Below are 26,011 nucleotides of genomic sequence, written 5' to 3'. Positions count from 1 at the left end.
AATTTGCTTTTATCATTGTACTGATTTTATTTATTTATATGACTGTATGCACCTTTAGACGAAGTAACCTTTTTATAAGTTACCAGTCTTACCTTTTTATATTTTAACCTTTTCCTGGCGCACTATAACCTTGCTGTTTTTGTGCCACAAAAATCAAAATCAAAAATCTAATCAAGCTGTAATCATTGGGAAACTCTGTCACATCTTCCCCTACGACTCAGACTTAGCACCTTCAGACTTCCATTTGTTTGGCCTTCTGAAAAAACACCTTTCAGGAAAGCATTTCACCACGGATGAAGTTGGTTGGTTGGTTGGTTGATTGGGGATTTATTTGGTGCATCAGCATCTATGGCCATAGTGTGCCAATGGATGAGGAAGTTCGTCAGGCGGTTCAAAGTTGGTTACTGCGTGTGGGCACAGACTTCTTCGGTACTGGTATTGATAAACTGATCCATCATTGGGACAAGTGCATCAATAAAACTGGATACTTTGTGGAGAAGTAGTGCATGTTCACTTATTTCTTGGTGTGCAATTTCAACTTCATATTATTAAACATCATCGAGAGAAAAAAATGTATTACCTTACTTTTCGGAATACGTATTTACAAATACATATAGTGCTTAGCATTTATTTTTAGTCACTGTATATTGCCTTTTACCGCATTTTATATATTTACATATTTTTGACATTGTAACTTTCTGAAAGGTTACAAAAAATCTCTTTTTCTCCTTTTATTCTTTTATATTTTACAGCATGGTTGTGGCACACTATAGCCTCAGTTGCTTTTGCATCAGTAAACTTCAAACAAAACCAAAAGCCTTCCAGTTATCATCTCATTATATATACCTGAACGTTTTTCAGAGTAATGGAGAAATCCATCAACTCTTCATTGTTAAACTATTTTGAAACTTTTTATCTAATTATCAGTTGTCAATATGGATTTCATCAGTGTGGATCCAGTGGTTTTTGAAAATTCCCTGAACTTTTTGTTCATGGAATGCTTAAGGAGATGCTCTCAACTTTTCTAAGGCTTTTCAATGTGCTTGACATAAAGGTTCTTCTAAACTAGTGACCATTTTATAGCTTGCCTTATGTTTTTAATGTCTTAAGTTTGTAGATGATACAAAGGTTGGCAGGGTGGTAAATGACAGTAACAAAGGTATGCTTCTGCAACAAGGTGGACTGAGAAATGGCAGTTGAAGTTTAATATTAACAAATGCAAGGCACAGCATATGGGTAGCAGTAATCCCAGATTAATGTACCTACTGCGTGGTATTACACTCAGGGTAATGAAAAATGAAAAAAATATAGGGATAATTGTGAAGTTCTCTGATTGTGAAGTTGTGAAGTAATTGTGAAGTTCTCACATATGAAGTTCTCTGAGCAGTGCAGATAGGATAGGACCTGCTCATGGAGTTTTGTCAATTATATACAGGAATTTTGATAGCAGGGATAAGGAGGTGATTATGCCATTGTGTGAGGCACTGGTTAGGCCACAACTTGAGTACTGCATACAGATCTGGAGGCCTTATTTGTGGAAGGATATGGATCTGTTGGAGCTGGTGCAGAGAAGAGCAACAAGATTGGTAAAGGGAACAGAAGGGGCACTCTTACCAGGAATTGCTTTAGTTCTGTAAATTGTAGCATTTGGAAACTAGAAACCTGTAAAGATATCTGAATGAGGTGTTTAAGACTTTGAATGGATTGAATAAGCACAGTGCTCATACCATCCTTTCTCTTGATCACTCTACACACATGAAATGGCATTAATTCAAGCTGAGGAGGGATAATTGTAGGATAGATGTTTTTTGCCTTCAGCCAGGTGGATAGTTGATTGTTGGACAAACTTCCATTTGTTGTTGTTGTTGTTGTGGAAGTGAGTAGTTTGAATAAATTCAAGGAAGAATTAGACAAACTATTGCAGGGGATGGACAGTTGAAGTTGTACTTTTTTGGCTAATGCTGTATAAGCTTGCTTGCTTTGCATCATTTGCAAATAGTAATACAATTTTTTGGGCACTTTTCTCTTTCTGACTGCTCATTTAATGTGATGATAGATGGTACTTTGTCTTCAATCTTTGTTTTCAATTTTTATAAGTTGCATTTGTTTATAAGAGTAATTCATAGATTTACCTTGTGAGAGTTCCTTGAACAGTGCATTTGATGCAAAAATTTTGCTGCATGCATATATACATATGAAGAAAGGTTGTTATTGTTATTTGGTTTTTAGGAGCATTAGCAACTAAGGCCATATTGCTCCGGGAATATGCGGTGGTCATTCTCTGACCTTTCCGTATCCTCCGTATTTGGTGGGCACTGGCATATGAAGAAAGGCTTAAGTTTTTCAATTACAATGTCTGGAGACTAGGCACCTGCGAGGTGATCTGATTGAGGTGTATAAAGCCTTGAATGGTTTGAGCATGCTCAATGCAGATGGGATTCTTCCTCTTGCTCAGAATAATCACCTGAGAGGGCATAAATTCAAATTGAGGAAAGACAGTTTTAGGATAGATGTGCGGAAGTTTGCCTTTAGCCAGCATGTAGTTGATTGCTGGAACAAGCTTCCATCTGTCGTAGAAGTTGATAACTTAAATAGATTCAAGGCAGAACTAGAGAAACATTTGGAGCGAGTGGATGGGTGAAATTTTATTTTTTTATTTTTATTTTTTTATTTTTTTTTGGCTGGTGCTATATAAGCTTGCTTTCTTGCATCATGTGCCTTTACTAATGCTAATGCTAGTTCTTTCTTCCATCAGTCAGGTTAGCATTTCCATCAAAATATAAAGACAGTGGAAAAAAGTTACTATTGGTGGTGGAACATAAAGATAATGGCAGATTACTGCTGATCTTTTAGAATGGGGATGTCTGGAGTAATGCATAATAGAAAACCACAAAACATTTATTTGCAACCAAAAGACATAATATATTCCAAGAAATCTGGTACACAGATGTTTAATTAGCAACAATCAGTAATGAAATCTGCCTTCAGGCCTGGATTTTGGGTTTGGGCGGCATTCTAAAACTTGACTATTTGAGCCCAGACTGTACGTACGGAGGGGCTAACCTGTAGCACTGGAGAGAGAGAGAGAGAGAGAGAAATATGTCTTGCTAACCTAATATTAAAAATAGCAAGAGGTTTTTTCTAAGTAAAATTGTAGCATATGGAAACTAGGTATTTGTGAGATCTGGTTGAGGTTTTTAAAGCTTTGAATGGATTGAGTAAGCTAAAATATTGATAGTGTTCTTGCTCCTGCTCAGACAATGCACATAGGGGAGAGCACCCTTCATTCCCCCATCTATCCTGCAACCAGCCTTCCGGAGTTTAAATTTAATTTGAAGAATGGTGGTTACAGGATAGATGTTTGAAAAATTGCTTTCAGTCAGAAAATAGTTGATTGTTGCAACGATCTTCTATCTGGTGTTGTAGAAGCAGGTAGTTTGAATAAATTTAAGGATTAGACAAAGTGTACAGATGAGGTGAGTGGGGTGTTTTTTTTTGGCTGATACTATGTAAGCTTGTTTCCTTGCATCATTTGCCACTACCAGTATTAATACCTCACCTCATGAGAAATTCCACCAGGATGTGGAGGTTTTTTTTATCAAGATTGCTCAGGATCCTTCTAATATCTGTCTGTTAGAAAATTAATGGAAGCATTAAATGGCGATGTGTACCATATGATAGGAGGAGGTTTATAAGGTTCAATGCTTAAAGAATCAGAGATAAGAAACTAAAGCTCAGTTTTTGTCTTTTGATGGGGATACAGGAGAGCTAGGATGTAACAGAGGTGAAGTATAGATGGAAATAAACTGCAGCCAAACTACCCATCTTGTAGACAAGAGGCAAGTGCAAAGTCAGTTACTTAGAAGCTCTTGCTATTTTTAATATAAGGAGGATAAATTAATAAAACAGAAATCTAATTATACAAGTTTCAGTTTTCAGATCTCTGCTTTTTAATATAATCCATATTTCTTATTTATAATTTCGTGTTACTTCTTTTGATTAAATTTTTTTTAAGCTTAGGTAACAACCACCCTGTTTCTGTTTTATTTTCAGCTTCTGAAACATCGTCAGTTCCAGAACCAGTAGATCTGGGAGGCCACACTATTTTAGGAGGTGTGGTTTATTTTGAATTGTTGCATATGCCTCCACAACCTGTTTATTCTGGGTCTTGGATTCTTATGTATGGTAAATTTCTTTAGTTGATATGTAATTTGTACTAAAAGAATTACTAAGTGAAGTGAAAGTTAATATTTACTTAATAAACATCAATCTGCTAATCCAAAAAAAAAAAATAAATATATCTCCCACAAAAAAACAGCTCATTCAATGTTGTTTAGATTGTTGAAATTATCCATAAAGATTGATACAAATTACGTACAATTTTCACATCACTATAAAATCATTTATTATTGAGAGCGCGCGCGCACACACACACACACACACAGTCCTCGTGATGAACGGGCAAAAGAACACGGAGAAGTTGAGTTTGCAAGTGATCAAGGCTGCTCTGGTAATGGTGTTGCAATGTATTGCTAAATAATAAATGATTTTATCATGCCGTAAAGGATTTAAGTAATTTGAAACAATCTTTAAAGAAATGTTTTGTTTTATTCAAATACAGTAGAAAGTCATTTATCCAAAATATTTTGGACTTGAAGCATTTGGATAATTGATATTTTAGATACTAGATGTCTGAAGCCCTACATCAGCTATAAAAAATATTTTTTTTACAAGATATGGGAAAACTAACTGCCCAATTTTTTTTTTTTTTTTTTTGTATTTGAGTATTGAAACATAGGCAAAATATTTATATATGTTCTATTGTCAAATGTTCAACTCTCATATTCCAGAATTCTCTGCATCCAAACAATGTTCATAAAGCATTTATATACTATACATATTATTATTTGGTGTTTTGAAATGACATTCCATACAATGCTCTAACATGCTAGACCTCTGTAGCAGCCAACTTTCAAGTTCCTCTTAATTTGCAATCTCATTATGCAAAATGAATGTGTGGGCAGAGCCGACCGGGCTAGCCGGGTAGGTAAAGTGCCTGCCTGGCAACCCAAAGGTCGCGGGTTCGATTCCCGCCTCGGGCCGGATATCACGATGGTGCCGAACCAACCGGTTGGTTGGATATCCCGGCCACGATACACGAAGGAAGCAAGAAAAAAACTGGTTCCTTCGTGTATTGATCACATCATACGAAATAAATAAATAAAAAATGTGTGGGCAGATGCATGATTATCTCCAGTTTATATATCGTAGTTTCTTTTATTTATATAAAATTTTATTAAAAAAAATTGAGGCTTTCAAAAAAATTTAATAATAAGATTTTATTTAACTCTTATACAGATAATACAGATATTTAATTCATCTTTTTATTTACAGAATTCACCATAAATGAAGTAAGCTAATTTGCTATTGAATAGATTACTTGAATAGATTATTGAATAGTTTTAGATTACTTGAATAGATTATTGAATAGTTTTAGATTACTTGAATAGATTATTGAATAGTTTTAGATTTCTTGAATAGATTACTTGAATAGTTTTAGATTACTTGAATAGTTTTACTATTGAATAGATTATTTTAATATTGAATAATTATGGTGAATTTTTTCAAAAGGGAAGATATTTATACTGCTGTTGAGCTCACAAAATTTATCATTTTAGAGCAGCAATGCTGCTTGTGATGGTAGCATTTCCCAGGACTATAGCAGATATGTTTTTTGATGATGTTGCCTTTTCAGTCATTTTCAGTATTTGGAACTTTGATTTTCTACTATATTTTATGTAATGCTACTATGCTGCTTTCAAGAATAATATACATTTTGTTGAACCACATCAGAGCCTTTCTGTACTTGAAAAGTGAATATTTTTTTTCTTTTCTACTTGGTGATGTTCATTTATATCACAGTTTTGGGATTTAAAATGTTTTTATAAATCAGTTTTATTGTTGCTTATTATTGCTGGTCATTGAAATGACCTGCAGTAATCGACCATTGTACTCACATCCATCCTGGTAAAAGTTCTTCATGTTCTTTGCTGACACTACTGAGAAAAGTAGTCTAAATGGGAATGTAAGAAGTCAACCTTTAATGCAACTAAATTTTTAAAATTCAATTAGAATGTTTTCAACAATCATTTTATATATTATTTTATATTGAAAGCCAGCAACATTGTTCTGTCACAATTTATCAGTATTTCTGTTTGGGCCAGTTTGTGTGCTTATTTAAAAAATAAACACAAAAAAACCAACTTTTTAGTGTTTAGTACAATTACATATAATTACAGTAATGATTATTAAGTCATGTTAAAAACTTTGCATTTAATTAATTTCTGATATCACTTTGGAAATTTTGCATGCTTGGAAATAACAAATAATTTTTGTAATTCTTAGGCTTGGAATTTCAAAATACATAGTCTTTTTTTTTTTTTTTTGCCTTTTCTTGAATATACTGCCTCAAGGATGCAACACCATAATGACAAACTGAGAATTTTGGAACTTGTATTGGTTTCAGTTCATTATAAATTGGGCAGAATACACTCTTCTGACAGAGTGCATGCGATGTTCTTCCTGCTGATATTTGAAACTTAGCTGTCACCTAAGGTGATATTGTTGCACATGTTGGCACTAATGATGTTAAGAGTAGGAGATCTGCTGACTTGAGGCGCTTCCATAGCCAGGTGGGCAGGAGCAGCAGTGCGTAGCACACGCTTCTTGATTAGACTGGGGTTCGAGCCCGTCACCACCAAATACGGAGGATGCGGAAAGGTCAGGGAATGACCACCGCATATCCTGGAGCAATATGGCCTTAGTTGCTAATGCTCCTAAAAACCAAATAACAAACAATCTGCTGACTTGTTAAGTAAGTCAGCAGATCTCCTACAGAATTCACCATGTGCAGTGTTGAGGAAAAGTTGGAGTTAGTTTTGAATTTGAAAGTGTCTGCAATTCTGCCCAGGCACGATAGGAGGGAGTATATGGTGAGAGCCTCGTCAATTAATTCGTCCCTGCGAAAATCATGCAAGGTTCTTTGGGTAAAATGTTTCTCAGCATGGTCTGAGCTTGTTAACAGGAGAGCCTGTTTCTACAGGAATAGAATACACTAAAACAGAAAGAGTGCAAGAATGTTTGCTGATGCCGAGGCAGCATTAGGTGGGAAAACTGCTAATAGATGGACTAATAGATTAACAATAGCCTTGGTCAGAGGTGAAAGTGATTCTTGCACTGTTTCTGTTGAAACATATGCAGCTTGAAAAGAAATGAAAGACAAATTGCTGCTATGGAAAAAGCAATGGGTGAGCGGGAGAAGAGAGAGAGAGAGAGAGAGAGAGAGAGAGAGTTGTTATTAATGGACACTGTTCATTAACATTAATGTTAGCATTAGTAGAGGCATATGATGTAAGAAAGCAAGCTTATACAGCATCAGCCAAAAAAAAAAAAAAAAAAATTCCTTCCCATTTCACACATCAATTTGCTCCAAATGTTTGTCTAGTTCTGCCTTGAAGTTATTTAAGCTGTCAACTTCTACAACAACAGATGGAAGTTTGTTACAGCAATCAACCACACACTGGCTAAAGTGTGTGGTCCACCTTTCACTGCTTTTCCTCAATTTGAATTTATGTCCCCTCAGGCAATTAATCTGGGCTACTCCTCAATCAGATCACCTCGCTGGTGCCTAGTCACCAGACACTGTAATTTGCAAATCTTAAGCCTTTCTTCATAAGAGCAACCCTTTGCTCCATTCACTAATCTTGTTGCCCTTCTCTGTACTCGTTGTGGCAGCTCTAAAATGAGCTGCTTTTGGGTTGTAGCAGCTCTAAAATGAGCTGCTACAACCTAAAATCCTTCCTAAAATGAGGCCTCCAGACCTGTATACAGTACTCAAGGTGTGGCCTGATTATTCATCTTGGATTAATGTTATCAGTGGAGTTCCCCAGGGTTCAGTCCTGGGCCCATTGTTGTTTTATGTATTTCTTGATGATATTGATGAAGATTGGCAGAGTGATTAATGACAGTAATGGAAGCATTCTACTGCAACAGGATCTAGAAAAGATCCTGTTGTAGATATCATCTCTTTTAAGAGATGATATCTACAACAGAGATGATATCTGCAACTCCTGTTGCAGATATCATCTCTTTTAAGAGATGATATCTGCAACAGGAGTAAAGCAGATGATATCTGCTTTACAATATCATCAACTTTTGTCCCTGGTTGAAATACCCTGGGTCTATCCTTCCTTTTGTACAATATATTTCTCTTTTCTCTGATAATAGTCACCGACAGTAGCTACCTTCTGTTGGTCCAGTGCATTCTGCCTTGGGGGTTTTCGCTATGTTATCTGATGCTCAAGTGTATGCTCTGGTGTTGTGGTGGGCAGTTGAGAGATTGATGGGGGTTCCCCAACTTAATTCTTTTGAAGGTATCTGCCCTGTTCTTCAAGCTCTTAGAAATTTCCATCCATATGCAGAGTTGACACCTAATATCCTCACATTCTCTACATTGAACACACAAAAATACATCCCCCTTTGGTTGTATCATGTCCCATTCCAGATAGATCTGCAAACACCAAACAAGTAGTACATTTCGTATAGCCATGAAGATTCAGAGGACAACTATCCCCCTCCCAGCTCTTCTCTGAGCCACAGCACTCTCGATACATTCACTATTTGCTTTGCTGCTGTGGTCTTTCTGATTTTTGTTCAAATTTAGTTTACTTGAGAATACTACACTAAAGTAATATACTTAAATGTAATAATAACACTTTGCACTGGTTATGCAGCAATAATACATAATATTCTACCAAGTTTACATTATATGTATTATGTTTTTGAATTTACACTATACCATTACACTTGTAAAGTTATCAGTTAATTATAATAGCTAATAAAATTATTAATGCCAACCTATGTGATTTGAACTTTCAATATACCTATTTACTACAATCAGTACACTAGATTTCCCTACTGCACACCACAGTACAAAGTTACAAGATGCAATGTCTGTGCCACATCATCGATATGAAGGTTCTGCCTATATTAAATAGCAACTTACAAAATCTCTAGCTAAATACAAAAATAAACTAATGAATGTGACTAGGACTATAAAGCTATATATAAATACAATTTAATAGACTAATTAGGTCCATAAAATGGCAAAAATTTTCAAAAACGTAACCGTTCCCAGAAGCTCAAAATTCTTTGACTAATATGTTTATATTCCTGAACTGAGTCATGACTGGCTTTGCAGCGATGCTAGACACAGAGACACAAGGTGGGGAAGATTTGAGAGTATCCTTTTGAACCATTGTAACAAAGCTGTATATACATAAAGTGTCTGCAATTCTGCCCAGACACGATAGAAGGGAGTATATGATGAGAGCCTTGTCGATCAATTCTGCCCTGGAAAGAGTGTGCAAGGCTCAAGGGATAGAATTTTTTTCAGCCTGGTCTGTACTTGTTAACAGGAGAGACTGCTTCTACAGGGATGGGATACACTTAAATTGAAAGGGTGCAAGAATATTTGTTGATGCTATCGAGGCAGTGTTAGGTGGGTTGGAAAACTACTAGCCTGGGGGAATACAAGGACTAATAGTTTAACAGTAGCCGCAGGCAGAGGTGAAGGTGATTCTTGCACAACTTCTATTAGAATAAGTAGTGATCTGGAGCGAGGGGTGTTGGAGGTTTCAGGGACGGATGGCAGTCATCGTGAAATAGGTGGGTATATGGGATGTGTTAGGGTAACTAGGAATAGGAATAGGAGCATGTATACCAATGCTAGAAGTATAGTAAATAAATTTGATGAATTTGAAGTGTTGGTCAAGACATCAAAGGCAGATATTGTTGGGATAGCAGAGACGTGGTGTCACACAGATATAAGGAATGCAGAACTGGAATTTGGGGAGTACAATGTGTACAGAAAGGATAGACAGGATAGAAAGGGAGGAGGTGTTATGCTGTTAATTAAGAAAAACATAAAATCAAAAGGAGTGCATCCAGTTCATATAGATGAACAGTGCACTGTTGAGTCAGTTTGGTGTGACATAAGCACTGCGAAAGCAAAAATAAGAGGAGGAGTATGTTATAGGCCTAATGACTCAAATGAGTACAATGAACAGTTGTACAGAGAAATAGAGTGGGCTAGTAAATCGGCATTTCTTATAATGGGGGATTTTAACTTCCCAGATATTGACTGGAACTTGTGGGTTGGTCACTCACACACTAGTCAGACTTTTGTGGATTTATTGGATGATTGTTTCTGCAGCAGCATGTTCAAGAGGCAACCAGAGAGAGTAATACTCTTGATCTAGTTATCAGCAGTGACCATTCTTGTATTAAGAATTTGCAGATAAAGGAACCACTAGGCAGTGATCACAGTGTACTGCTGTGTGATTTACTTAAAGATTTAATTACCATCAGGGATAAAGGAAAGGGATTTTGCTTCCATAAAGGTGAGTACAGTGGTCTCAGAAAGTTTTTAAATTCTGTACAGTGGGATCAACTGACGATGTTACCAACAGTAAATTCTAAGTGGGAAGCATTCAAGGAATTAATCGTGGATGCTACTAAAAGTTTCGGCGCCTCCGTAGCCAGGTGGGAAGGAGCAGCAGTGCGTAGCACACGCTTCTTGATTAGACTGGGGTTCGAACACATCACCACCAAATACGGAGGATGCGGAAAGGTCAGAGAATGACTACCGCATATTCCCGGAGCAATATGGCCTTAGTCGCTAATGCTCCTAAAAACCAAATAACAATAACAGTAACAATAACTAAAAGTTTCATACCTATTAAGAAATATTGTTCAAGGTGTAGGCCTAAATGGTTATCAAATGAACTAATGAGACTCGTAACAGAGAAGAAAAATGCATGGGATGCATATAAATTATCAAGCGACTCAGAAGCCTATGGCAGACATAAGCTATTCTGTAATCAGGCCACAAAGGAGGTTAGGCAGGTGAAGGCAGATTAGGAGAAATCCTTGGCAAAAGATGCTAGCAAAAGATGCTAAAAAACAGCAAGGATTTCTTTACTTATATAAACTCTAAAAGGAAGGTGATGAATCTGATTGGTCCACTTGACTTATATGGTTGGACTGTTAATGATCCTGCTCAGATAGCAAACAAACTGAATGAGTATTTTGCATCTACATTCACACATGAGGAATTATTAAGGTTTGAAAATGGCAGAAAGTTATCAAATTGTAGTAGGATACTTAATGATTTTGTAATAACTGAGAGCAAAGTGGAGGAGAAATTGTTGAAATTAAACATAAGGAAAGCACCTGGGGTGGATGGGATCTATCCAGTTATATTAAAGGAGGTGGCAAAGCAACTAAGCAAACCCTTAGCCATAATTATGAGAGCATCCTTGGACTCAGGGGAGGTTCCCACGTACTGGAGATGTGCAAATGTATCCCCAATTCACAAAGGGGGATCGAAGGGTGACACGAGTAAGTACAGACCAAGTTAGTTTATCTTCTCTTCCAGGTAAAATAATGGAGTTACTGGTTAAAGATGCATTGCAGGATTATCTAGACAAGACTGCAGCAATAATTCAGACAGAGCATGGGTTTGTTAAGGAAAAATCTTGTCTGACAAATTTGATAGGATATTATGATGTGGTTTCAAAGGAACTGGATGAAAAAAATAATTTTGATATCATATATTTGGATTTCAGGAAAGCTTTTGACACTGTTGCGCATGGAAGACTATTGTACAAATTGGAGCAGAATGGTATTAAGGGTAAGTTGCTACAATGGATAAAAGGATGGTTAAGTGGGAGAAGACAGAGCGTGGTAATCAATGGGTGCTGCTCTTTGTGGACTAATGTTATTAGTGGAGTCCCACAGGGTTCGGTGTTGGGTCCACTGTTGTTTTGTATATTTATCAATGATATTGATGAAGGTATATCAGGCTTAATGTCGAAGTTTGCAGATGATACAAAGGTTGGCAGGGTTGTTAATGACAGCAATGGCAGTGTGCTACTGCAACAGGATCTAGATAATTTGGGCAGATGGGCTAAGAAGTGGCAACTGAAGTTTAACCTTGACAAATGCAAAGTAATGCATATGGGTAGAAGTAATCCCAGAGAAATGTACCAACTATGTGGTACTACACTTAAGGTGGTAGAAAATGAAAAAGATCTCGGAGTAATTGTGCAGTCAGATATGAAGTTTTCTGAGCAAGGCAGACAGTGTGCCAGGGCAGGTCATGGGGTTTTGTCAATGATATATAGGAATTTTGCTAGCAGGGAAAAGGAAGTGATTGTCCCTCTGTATAAGGCAATGGTCAGGCCACACCTTGAGTACTGCATACAGGTCTGGAGGCCTCATTTTAGGAAGGAAGTAGATTTGCTTGAGCGTGTACAGAGAAGGGCAACAAGATTGGTGAGGGGAGTGAAGGGATCCTCTTACCAAGAGAGGCTTAAGTTCTGCAAATTGCAGTGGCTGGAGACTAGGCACCTGCGGTGGTCTGATTGAGGTGTATAAGGTCTTGAATGGGTTGAGCACGCTGAATTCTGATGGGATCCTTCCACTTGTTCAGATTACGAACCTAAAGGGGCATAAATTCAAATTAAGAAAGGACAGGTGTAGAATAGATGTGCGGAAATTTGCCTTTAGCCAGTGAGTGGTTAATTGCTGGAACAAACTTCCATCTGTCATTGTGGAAGTTGATAGGTTGAATAAATTTAAGGAGGAACTGGACAGGCATTTGGAGGGAATGGTGTGATTTTTTTTTTTTTTTTTTTTGCCTGATATTGCATAAGCTCATACACTTACTTTCTTGCATCACATTCCACTACTACTACTACTACTACTTACATCCATGTATTTTCTGTATACATTATACTCATTATATTCAAATTCTGCATCCCCTCTTTGAGTGCTATCAAAATTTATCTCTATAACCTCTGCATTTGATGACTTAACCAGTATCATATTTATCAAATGTATTTAGTGTATTCCTGGCAGTAGTGTATAAGCAAGTAAAGGGGACCACAGTGGTCTCAGACAGTTTTTAAATTCTGTACATTGAGACCAACTGATGTTGTTACCAACATCAAATTCTAAGTGGGAAGCATTCAAAGAATTAATCGTGGAAACTTCTAAACGTTTCATACCTATTAAGAAATATTGTTCAAGATTTAGGTCTGAACGGTTGTCAAATGAACTAATGAGACTTGTGGTAGAGAAGAAAAATGCATGGGATGCATATAAATTATCAGGTGACACAGAAGCCTATAAATTATTCTGTAATCGAGTCACAAAGAAGATTAGGCAAGCGAAGACAGATTACAAGAAATCTTTGGCAAAGGATGCTGAGAAAAACAGCAAGGATTTCTTTACTTATATAAACTCTAAAAGGAAGATGAATCAGATTGGTCCACTTGATATCGATGGTTCGACTGTTGATGATCCTGCTCAGAGAGCAAATAAACTGAATGAGTATTTTGCATCTACAATCGCACATGAGGAGTTATTAAGGAAGGAAAATGCCAGAAGTTTATCAAATTGTAACAGGTGCTTAATGATTTTGTAATAACTGGGAGCAAAGTGGAGGAGAAATTGTTGAAGTTAAACATAAGAAAGGCACCTCAGGAGGAGGGGATCTATCCAGTTATATTAAAGGAGGTGGCAAAGGAACTAAGCATCACCTTAGCCATAATTATGAGAGCATCCATGGACTCAGGGAAAGTCCCCATACACATATATCCCCAATTCACAAAGGGGGATCAAAGGGTGACACAAGTAATTACAGACCAGTTAGTTTAGCTTCTGTTCTGGGTAAAATAATGGCATCCCTGGTTAAAGATGCATTGCAGGATCATCTAGACAAGACTGCAGCAATAATTCAGATGCAGCATGGGTTTGTTAAGAGAAAGTCTTGTCTGACAAATTTGTTTGGATACTATAATGTGGTTACAAAGGAACTGGATGCAAAAAATAATTTTGATATAATATACTTGGATTTCAGGGAAGCTTTTTACACTGTTGCACATGGAAGACTACTGTACAAATTGGAGCAGAATGGTATTAAGGGTCATTTGCTACAGAGGGTGGTAATCAATGGACTCTGCTCTTCGTGGACTAATGTAGATGTGGAGTACCACAGGGTTTGGTGTTGGATCCACTGTTGTTTTGTTTATTTATCAATGATATTGATGAAGGTATATCAGGCTTAGTGTCAAAGTTTGCAGATGATAGAAAGGTTGGCACGGTTGTTACTGGTAGTGTGCTACTTGCAACAGGAAAATTTAGGTAGATGGGCTGAGAAGTGGCAGCTGAAGTTTAACATTGACAAATGCAAAGTACTGAATATGGGTAGAATTAACCCCAGAGGAATGTACCAACTGTGTGGTATTACACTTAGTGTGGGAGAAAATGAAAAAGACCTGGAAGTAATTGTGCAGTCAGGTATGAAGTTTTCTGAGCAATGCAGACAGGATGTAAGTACAGGTCCTGGAGTTTTGTCAATGATATATAGGAATTTTGTTAGCAGGGAAAAGGAGGTGATTATTCCTTTGTATAAGGAAATGGTCGACCCACGCCTTGAGTACTATGTACAGGTCTGGAGGCCTCATGTTGTAGATGTGGATTTGATGTAGATTGATGGAAAGACGTAGATTTGCTTGAGCATGTACAGAGATGGGTTACAAGATTGGTGAGGGGAATGAAGGGATCCTCTTACCAAGAGAGCATTAGCATTAGCAAGGGCACATGATGCAAGGAAGCAAGCTTATATAGCATCAGCCAAAAGAAAAAAAAAAAAAACCCTTATTTCACCCATCCCCTTGCTCCAAATGTTTGTCGTGTTCTGTCTTGAATCTATTTAAGCTATCAACTTCTCTAATGACAGATGGAAGTTTGTTCCAGCTATCAACCACCTGCTGGCTAAAGGCAAACTTCCACACATCTATCCTGTAACTGTCTTTCCTCAATTTGAATTTATGCCCTCTCAGGCGATTATTCTGAGCAAGAAGAATCCCATCTGCATTGAGCATGCTCAAACCATTCAAGGCTTTATACACCTCAATCAGATCACCTCGCAGGTGCCTAGTCTCCAGACACTGTAATTTGCAAAACTTAAGCCTTAACGATTTTAACGATTTTAGCATTGTTTTTAATTGTTTTAACCTATTTTATTGTATTTATTGTAATAGTCTAGTTTAACCGATATTTGTATCATATTTATTTTATTTTATATTTTATTTTATTATATTTTATAGTAAAATTTTAACTGCTTGGCTTGTATTTGAGTGTAATTATTTCAATAAAACGTAAGCCTTTCTTCATAAGAGCAACCCTTTGTTCTGTTCACTAATCTTGTTACCCTTCTCTTTACTCGTTCCAACAGCTCTACATCCTTCTTAAAATGAGGCCTCCAGACCTGTATACAGTACTCAAAGTGTGGCCTGACCATTGCCTTATACAAGGGAATAATCACCTCCTTATCCCTGCTGGAAAAATTCCTGTATATTATTGACAAGACACCATGAGCTACTCTTGCAGACCATCTGCACTGCTCAAAAAACTTCATATCTGCCTGCACAATTACCCCCAGGTTCTTTTCATTCTTTACCACTGTCAGTGTGGTACCACAGAGTTGATACATTACTCTGAGATTACTGCACATATGTAGTACTTTACATTTGTCAATGTTAAACTTCATTTGTCACCTTTCAGCCCATCTGCTCAACATTTCTAGATCCTGTTGCAGCAGTGTACTATCATTAGTGTCATTAACAACCCTGTCAACCTTCATATCGTCTACAAACTTGGACATTAAGCCTGATATACCATCATCAATATCATTTATAAATACAGAAAACAACAATGGACCCCAACACTGAACCCCGAGGGACTCCATTAATAACATTAGCCCACGAAGAGCAGTGTCCACACTGCTCCAATTTGTTCAGCAGTCTTCCATTTGAAACAGTATCAAAGGATTTTCTAAGTTCCATATATATGATATCAAAGTTATTCTTTCATCCAGTTCCTTTGTCACCACATCATAGCATCCAATCAAATTAGTCAGATAAGACTTCCCCTCAACAAACCCATGCTGTGTCAGAGCTATAACTGAGTTTTTGTCTAGATGATAATGCAATACTTCTTTAACCAGTGCCTCCATTAATTTTCCTGGAACAGAAGTTAAACTAACAGGTCTGTAATTACCTGTGCCTTCCTTTGATCCTCCTTTGTGGATTGGGGTCACATTTGCACATCTTCAGTCCATGGGTACCTCTGCTGAGTCCAGGGAAGCTCTCATAATTATGGCTAAGGGTTTGCTTACTTTCTTTGCCGACTCTTTTAATGTAAGTGGACAGATTCCATCCACCTGAGGTGCCTTTCTTATGTTTATCTTCAACAATTTCTCCTCCACTTTACTCTCAATTATTACAAGATTATCTAGCTTACTGCCAGAGTTGAATACACCTCTGGCATTCTCCTCCCTGAATTACTCCTCATGTGTGAATGTAGATGCAAAAAATTTATTTAGTTTGTTAGCTACCTGAGCAGGATCATCAACAGTTGAACCATCAATATCAAGTGGACCAATCTGATTCATGACCTTCCTTCTAGAGTTTACATAAGTAAAGAACTTTTTGCTGTTTTTCTTTGCATCCTTTGCCAAAGATTTCTTGTAATCTACCTTCGCCTGCCTAACCTCCTTTGTAACTTGGTTACAGACCAGCTTATATCTATCATAGGTTCTGTGTCACGTGTTAATTTATATGTATCCCATGCATTTTTCTTCTCTGTCATATGTCTAATTAGTTTATCTGACATCCATTTAGGCCTAATTCTTGAACAATATTTCTTAGTTGGTATGAAAAGCCTAGTAGCTTCCAAGATTAATTCTTTGAATGCTTCCCATTTTGAATTTACTGTTGGTAACATCATTAGTTGGTCCCACCGTATAGAATTTAAATACTGTCTCAGACCACCGTAGTCACTTTTAAGAAAGCAAAAACCCTTCCCTTTACCCTTGATGGTAGTTATCTCTTTGAGGAAATCCCACTTCGGCACACTGTGATCACTACCACCTAGTGGTTCCTTTATCTGCAGATTCTTGATGCATGAAGAATCACTACTGATAATCAGATCAAGAGTATGACTCCCTCTAGTTGCCTCCCAGACATGCTGCTGCTGTAGAAAACAATGATCCAATAAATCCACAAAAGCCTTGCTAGTGTGTGAATGACCAAACCACAAATTCCAGTCAATCTCTGGAAATTAAAATCCTCCATTATAAGACACTCTGATTTACTGGCCCACTCTGTTTTTCTGCACAATTCTAATTATACTCATCAGATTCATTTGGCCTATAACACACACCAAATATACTCCTTTTTCCTTTCCCAGTGTTTATGTCACACCAAATAGACTCAACACTGGATTCTCCAACATCAATTGGATGCACTTCCTTAGATTTTATGTGTTTCTTAACTAACTGCATAACCCCTTCTCCCTTTCTGTCCTGTCTATCCTTTCTGTACACGTTGTACTTCTCAAATTCCACTTCTGCACTGCTTATATCTGTGTGACACCATGTCTCTGATATCCCAACAATATCTGCCTTTGATGTCTTGACTAGCACTTCAAGCTCAACGAATTTATTATCTATACTCTTGGCATGTGTACATGCGAGTATACATGTGTCTGTTCCTACTCTTAGTTACCACAGCCCGTATATTTACTAACACAGCCCATGTATTTACTTGTTCCACTATGACTCCCAGCAGTCCTGGAAATCTCCATTACCTTGCTTTTTAGGCTGCTGCTCATTCTAATAGAAGCAGTGCAAGGATCACTTTTGCCTCTGCCTGCTGCCACTGTTAACCTTTTAATCTGCGTATCCCCCAAGCTAGCAGTTTTCCAACACACTTAACACTGCCACGATAGCATCAGCAAATATTCTTGCACCCTTTCTATTTCAGTGTATCCCATTCCTATAGAAGCAGTGTCTCCTGTTAACAAGCACAGACCAGGTTGAGAAAAATTCTACCCCTCGAGCCTTGCACAGTCTCTCCAGGGTCGAATTGATCGACAAGGCTCTCATCATATACTCCCACGTATTGTGTCTGGGCACAATTGCAGACACTTTCAAATTCAACCCTAACTCGCGGCTTTTTTTCAGCATCGATTTGTACTTGTTAAGTAATTCCGCCTGTCTCCTATTCTTAATATCATTAGTGCCAATGTGTACAACAATATCACCCTTTGTGCCCTTAAAAGATGATATATGTTTCACAACATCATCAACCTTTGCCCCTGGAAGACATACCCTGGTCCTATTTCATCTATCGTTTTTGCACAGTATGTTGCCTTTTCCCTGACAGTAGAGTCACCTGGATAAAAGGTTGGTTGAGTTGGAGAAGACAGAGGGTAGTAATCAATTGGTGCTGCCCTTCGTTGACCAACAGTGGACCCAACACCCACAGGGTTCGGTGTTGGGTCCACTGTTGTTTTGTATATTTTTCAATGATATTGATGAAGGTATATCAGCCTTAGTGTCGAAGTTTGCAGATGTTACAAAGGTTGGCAGGGTTGTTAATGACAGTAATGGCAGTGTGCTACTGCAACAGAATCTAGGAAATTTGGGCATTTGGGCTAAGAAGTGGCAACTGAAGTTTAACCTTGACAAATGCAAAGTACTGAATATGGGTAGAAGTAACCCCAGAGAAACGTACCAACTGTGTGGTACTACACTTAAGGTGGTAGAAAATGAAAAAGACCTGGGAGTAATTGTGCAGTCAGATATGAAATTTTCTGAGCATTGCAGACAGGCTGCCAGGGCAGGTCATGGGGCTTTGTTAATGATATATAGGAATTTTGCTAGCAGGGAAAAGGAGGTGATTGTCCCTCTGTATAAGGCAGTGGGCAGGCCATGCCTTGAGTACTGCATACATGTCTGAAGGCCTCATTTTAGAAAGGATGTAGTTTGCTTGAGCATGTATAGAGAAGGGCAACAAGATTGGTGAGGGGAATGAAAAGATCCTCTTACCAAGAGCGGCTTAAGTTCTGCAAATTGCAGTGGTTGGAGACTAGGCACCTGCACGGTGATCTGATTGTGGTGTATAAGGCTTTGAATGGGTTGGGCACACTGAATTCTGATGGGATCCTGTCACTTGTTCAGATTACGAACCTACGGGGGCATAAATTCAAATTAAGAAAAGACAGATGTAGGATAGATGTGCAGAAATTTGCCTTTAGCCAGCAGGTGGTTAATTGCTGGAACAAACTTCCATCTGTTGTTGTGGAAGTTGATAGGTTAAATAAATTTAAGGAGGAACTGGACAGGCATTTGGAGGGAATGGTGTGATTTTTTTTTTTTTTTTCACATGGCACTACTACTACTATTATAACTAGTTTCTTTGGGACCTGCGCATTCTGCCTTGATGTTTGCCACTGTGTTGCTTGATGTTCAAGTGCAAGCTCTGGCATTGACGTGGGCAGCTGAGAGATTAATGGGCTTCTCAATTGAAATCCTTTGAGGGCATCCACCCTGCCGTTCAAGCTCTCATATAAGCCCATAACAATGCTGAGTTGGCGCCTGATTTCCTCGCACCCCTTACATCACCCATACACAAAGACATTCCCCTTGTCAATATCATGTCCCGTTCCTGATTGCTCCACAAACATCAAACAAGCAGTGCATTTCAATAGACTGTGATTCAGATCACAACTGTCCCCTCTCAGTTCTCCCCTGAGCCACAGCACTTCCATTAGTTTGAGCCTTTTGCTTTGCTGCTCATGTCTGAGTCATGATTTCTATTCAAGTTCAATAAAATTCCCATACAAAATATAATCCTAAACTTATAAGCCAATATAGTTTTAACACTATATATATATATATATATATATATATATATATTTCGGTATCAAATGTTATCTCTGAGTTACGTTATATGACTTTCTTATCCTCTGTCAACTTTTATGTATTATTAATTTACGATGTTACATTTGTAAAAACTAGGTTGCTATATTTATTTAGTTAAAGTACAATTCAATTGACAATGAAATTTAATAAGATTAATAAATTTTGCCGATTAATTGATATTACTATACTCGCTATCTAGTTTCCCGTTAGACCTTACGCCATCTAGTTCGGTGCACACGTATCATATAACAATGGTGGCAAGTTACGAATGGTTAATCTACGGACACGAGGTATTATTTACTTTCCAAATTGAGCTATCTAAATTCAAAATAAACCACGGAGCTTGACTAGGTCAATAAGCTACTTATAGAAAATAATTTAATCTAACAATTAAGTCAATAAGTGGCTAAGTATAATTAAAAACTTTTTGTTCACGGGAGCTGCAAAACCTGTTCAGCACATGGATTTGATACCCTTACCGATACTAAGTAATAACTTACAAAATATTTATCTAAATTCAAATTAAACTAAAGTATTTTTACTCGGAATATAAAGCAACTCTAAAAAATAAATTAATATGCCAATTTAAGTCAATAAAAAAAGCAAAACTTCTCTATTTGCTGGAGCCTGTAAAAACTTTGCCTGTTCACGTGTACTCTTGCACCCACTCTCCAAGAGGCTTAAGTTCTGCAAATTGCAGCGGCTGGAGACTAGGCACCTGCGAGGTGATCTGATTGAGGTATATAAGGCCTTGAATGGGTTGAGCACGCTGAATTCTCCACTTGCTCAGATTACGAACGTATGGGGGCATAAATTCAAATTGAGGACAGAAAGTTGTAGAATAGATGCGCAGGAATTTGCCTTTAGCTAGCGCGTGGTTAATTATTGGAACAAACTTCTGTCTGTTGTGGAAGTTGATAGCTTAAATAAATTCAAGGAAGAACTGGATAAACTTTTAGAGGGAATGGTTGTGCAAAATTTTTTTTTTTTTTTATATTTATTTATTTTTTGTCTGATGCTACATAAGCCCTTGTTTCTTGCATCACTGCCTCTATTACTATTACTATTACAATACTGGATTTCTTATCCATAAAAACTTGGTATTGTGGGATTTTATTTCAGGTCCTTAGCAATAGAAATTAGAACATGTGCAAAATAAATAATTAAAACCATATATTAAGGTTGATATTATGGAAAAAAAATTACAAAATTCAAATTTTATTGTTTTCACTGCCTTACATTATGCAATATAACTTTATATTATTAATGTCTGGGCCGGAATTATCACTTTTATCAGTCAGAATGGTCCTTAATTTTTTAAATGTGACCTGTAAAGTTGATTATTTCATCTATTTGGCTTATATTTTGTAAATATCTTGTATTTTTTATACCCACATAATGTTTCTCATAAAGAAACATTTTTTTTCTAGTCCCTTAATAAGTTATTCAGTAATGCATTTGTCAAGTGAAATTTTTTATTCTTCATTTTAAGTAAAGCTGTCTCTGACACTGATTTTATTTAACAAAAACAATGTTATAGATCTTTGGTTTATTTCAATTGTCAGTTTTTAAATTTACTTGTGAAAAAAAGTTGGTGCCCATTCCTGTCAAAAACAGATAAACCTTTTAACATGTGCAACCAAAATTCCAATATTAACATGGAATTTGAATATCTAGAATGTCTAGAAATGAAAAATTCTAGCCATTCTAAGTTACAAAATGGAAATAAACATGTTTCATTTTAATAATTATAAACTTTAAAAATTCCGGGATGGTGGTTCAATGTGGGTTGCAACTATGATTTGTCTGAACCTCCCAAAATCCACTGTGGTGATGTTATTCAAAGATGGAAGACTGTAGATGAAACCTCAGTGGAAAAAAACAATGGTTTCGGCATCCCCAGAAACTTGCATATGTTGTCTGTGGAATATATCATGGAGCAGGTCCAGTATGCCACAGAAACATATATCAGTGCACAATGATTTGCATGGAGCTGATGGGCTTGGGTTCATTTATATGGGAGCTGCACATAAGTCTGATATCATGGTTATCAATTCAAAATGGTGTTTATAGACTTTATAAGAATTTCAGAAGGTACTATGGAATGATGAATCTCGCTATACAGTGTTTCAGTTTTTTGGATGTGTTTGAGTAGAGATTGCCCGGAAAGAGCTTCTCGAATTATTTTGTCTCAACCATGAAGTTTGGTAAAGGTTGTCTGATGGCATGTAGCTGGTTCAACTAGTTCTGTTTTGATCCATTTGTGGTGCCTGAAAACATGAAGTCCATGATCTAATTAGGCACTACCTGTGCTATGGCAAAACTATGGAAATGTGCCCTATCAATATCAGCACAACATTTCACTCCACATTATACAGGACTGGTTTGTGGGTAGTAACGTCAAAATTTTGGATTGTCCAGTTCAGAGCCTGAACTGCAGTCACATTCCGAGCTCTGAACTTAAACTCCTGTGGCAGGAAATATTCTGAATTAGGCTGCAGCAAAATGAACTTTCCTCCAAACTGCTCTGGCAGCTGCTCTTTGCAGATGGAATGTAGGTTCTAGCCAACATGTACTGGAAGGTAGAAAGTATAACTAGGAGGGTTGTGGTAGTCATACAGGCAAGAGGTGGTCCTACTCAGTATTAGGTTTTTAAATTAAAAGCACCTTTTGTAACTATTGGGTGTGTGCCTAATACTTTGGCCATTTTGTTTATTAATATTCAGGTAATTATGATTTTTTTACAGTATGTATTAAGGAATTTCATTAAAAAAAATTGTTTGTAATGTTTCTTTTAGTTGAGAAACCAGAACAATTGACAAGAATTCCTTATAAGACTTATGTTACTCCTATCAGACAGCCTAAACCAGGATTATCTCCAGCTGAAGCTGCTGAATTTGCAGATGCTGAAATAAAACGCTATGAAAATGAGATATCTAATGCTATTACTGTTTCCATTAGGTAAATGAGTTTTTAATATTATCTATTATTATCAGGAAAATATGTAAATTAGTCAGTAATCATACATAATTTGCTGACGTAATGAACTTTGCATAGTTATTCATATAATTACTAATATTTAATTAATATTATTAAAACAGAAGACTATACATTACAGAAATATTTTTAACAGTAAGGATTAATCAATGATAGAAACCTAATCAATAATTAATAATTTAATATGTAAAAGGAAAAATCCTATTAAGAATAATCATCTTGTGATAAATATTGGCACTGAGCAGACAGGAAATGTAGCTGAAAAATTGTAAAATAAAGTTTGTCCATAACAGAAAAAGAAGGAAAATGCCAAAAACTAGAGAAACAGTATATTTATTTGCAGGTCCAGAAATGAAACACTAGGGTGAATAAAACAGAAATTCCAGTAAGACAATATGTTTCCTTGGCTGGCAAAAGCTATCACAAATTGATATAAAAATTTGAGAGAGTAAACTGAATAAAATGAAAGTTGCTTAATGTAGAATAAATGAAAATACCTGAAAAAGAATAGAAGAGAAATTCTTCAGCTGATGTCACATCTTTTCAAGGAGAAGCTAAAAGGCACTCTTGCAGGTGAAGGATGAATGTAGTCTTTCAATAACCTCTCAACCCAGAAGAGTTGGAGGTGAGTGGCTCTAGCAAGAACACTGTGCAACCAACAAGCACATACAGTACTGATGAAGCACTTAAAGCTGTGAAAAATGAAATAGAAAATGCAAGAACAGAATATAAATATTCAAAGGCACTACCCCTAGTGAGAATAAAATATTTGACAATTTCAAACTTAAAATAGTAAAAGTTTCCCCATAATTATGAAGTATAAATATATTAAAAGAGTAAATTAATTTTGAGAAGAGAGAACCAAAGGATATATAATTTGGAATATCATTAGCATTAGTAGAGGCATATGACACAAGAAAGCAAGCTTATATAGCATCAGCCCAAAAAAAAAAAAAAAAACCTACCCATTTCACCCATCCATTCACTCCAAAAAGTTTGCCTAGTTCAGCCTTGAATTTATTTAAGTTGTCAACTTCCAAAATGACAGATGGAAGCTTGTTCCAGCAATCAACCACCCTCTGGCTAAAGGCAAATTTATGCACATCTATTTTACAACTGTCTTTCCTCAATTTGAATTTATGCTCACTCAGGTGCAAAATCTGAGAAAGATGAAGAATCCCATCAGCATTGAGCTTGCTCAAACCATTCAAGGCCTTATACACCTCAATCAGATCACCACGCAGGTGCCTCATCTCCAGACTCTGCAATTTGCAGAAATTAAGCCTTTCTTGATAACAGCATCCCTTTGTTCCCCTCGCTAATCTCATTGCCCTTCTCTATACTCATTCCAGTAGCTCTACATCTTTCCTAAAATGAAGCTTCCACACCTGTATGCAGTACTCAAGGCCTGACCATTGCCTTATACAAGAGAATAATCACCTCCTTATCCCTGCTAGCAAAATTCCTATATATTATTGGCAAGACCCCATGAGCTACTCTTGCAGCCTTTTTTCACTGCTCAGAAAACTTCATATATGACTGCACAATTGTGCCCAGGTCTTTTTCATTCTCCACTACCCTAAGTGTAGTACCACACAGTTGGTATTTTACTCTTGGGTTACTGCTACCAATATGCAGCACTTTGCATTTGTCAATGTTAAACTTCAGTTGCCACCTGTCAGCCCATCTGCCCAACTTTTCCTGATCCCGTTGTAGTAGCATACTGTCCTTACTGTCATTAACAACCCTACCAGCCTTCGTATTGTCTGCAAACTTGGACATTAAGCCTGATATTTTGAAATAACAGATGAAATAACTGCAGCAAAGTAATTTAAAACAAGCAAAAGTGGAGGATGAAGAAAGTCTGAAATAGTGAAGCCATGTGCACATGCTAATATAAAAATATAAACAACTAGAGTAGACTAGAAAGACAATTATAGTAGAATTATGTGCTGGAAAATAGTAAAGGTTGAATTGCATGAAATGTGCTAAATTGAACAGTATTATTATTGTATAAAACAACTGCACATCAGGTTTATACAGCCACCACTAATTTTAAACATGCTCCTCCTCCTCCTCTAAGACTATTCAAAGCACCTTCCCTGAAAGATTTCTGACAGCTTTTGCATGAAAAAAACCTGTCAGAAAAAGTGCAATAATTGTTTCTCTGGAAGACAATGAAGCCAAAACATGATTTTAATCATGTTTCATACATTGTCAAAACAAGAAGAAAACCAATAAGAAAGAAAATAATAATAAAAAAAAAATAATAATAATCAGTGCTTTTTTTTTGGGACGGTACGCAATGGTATGGTGTATCAGCACCTTTATTAACAGTGACGTGTGACATTTGGATGCAGTGGACTTTGAAATTTTAATATTCCGTAAATTTTTTTCATATGTTTACCTACTATTCAAATAAGCTTAAAATTATTTAACTAAATTTGCATTTTTTACTGTCTATTTTTAAGATATTTTTGATATAAAACTGTATAACCATTTTTATAATTCTAAATTACTCAGTCCTCTGTTTAATGAAGTCTTTTTATAGCAAATTATTTTGAATTCCCCTTGGAAGTTACATTTAAAATAGTTTCCGTTGAGTGAAGAAACTTTTTGCATTTCTGGCCTTCAGGCAATTTAGGCAAGTGCTGTTGCGCGAATTAAGAGAGCTAAAGCAATCTGCAACTTGGTGGTCCCACATATGGCAGAGTCGCGCTAGTCAAGAGTGAGCAGATCAAGGTGTATTCCCAGTGGGCTCTGGCCCGCCTTCTACTGCAGTGGTGTCCAACCTTTTCCCGTACAGGTGCCATATTCAAAAAAATTCAAAGTTAGATTTCTTTAGTGTGTTACATTTTCCATATCTTGTTGCACGTAAAAGTAAAATTGAAAATATTCAAAAGTTTTATTAAGTACAATACACAATTACATTTACTGAACAAAACATAATAATGAGAAAATGTTTTTGATAATTAACAAATTTTAAAATGCTGTTTTAGTTCATTTTCCTTGCGGGCTGTAAGCTGGACACCTTTCTGAATCAACCATAAGCGCCCTGTTCGAGAATTAGAAAAGTGATTTTCTTTTTTTAACCCGACAAATAATCATCTGTTGTTT

General features: G+C 36.7%; 1 protein-coding gene across 1 annotated transcript in view; it reads left to right on the top strand.

The window, feature by feature from the left end:
* The window catches only part of LOC150077456 (dynein axonemal intermediate chain 7-like), a 325,962-nt gene that overhangs the window by 166,520 nt on the left and 133,431 nt on the right, over positions 1-26,011 (top strand). Inside the window, exons 11-12 of the mRNA XM_090385907.1 lie at positions 4,054-4,185; positions 22,696-22,858. Of these exons, the coding sequence (XP_090242033.1) occupies positions 4,054-4,185; positions 22,696-22,858 (295 nt within the window). The remainder of the gene's footprint in view (positions 1-4,053; positions 4,186-22,695; positions 22,859-26,011) is intronic.

The sequence above is a fragment of the Mastigoproctus giganteus genome, chromosome 12, assembly GCF_048544385.1.
Source record: "Mastigoproctus giganteus isolate SK-2022 chromosome 12, ASM4854438v1, whole genome shotgun sequence".
NCBI lineage: Eukaryota > Metazoa > Arthropoda > Arachnida > Uropygi > Thelyphonidae > Mastigoproctus > Mastigoproctus giganteus.
The sequence above is the reverse complement of the archived record's forward strand: the minus strand, read 5'-3'. Positions and strand labels throughout refer to the sequence as shown.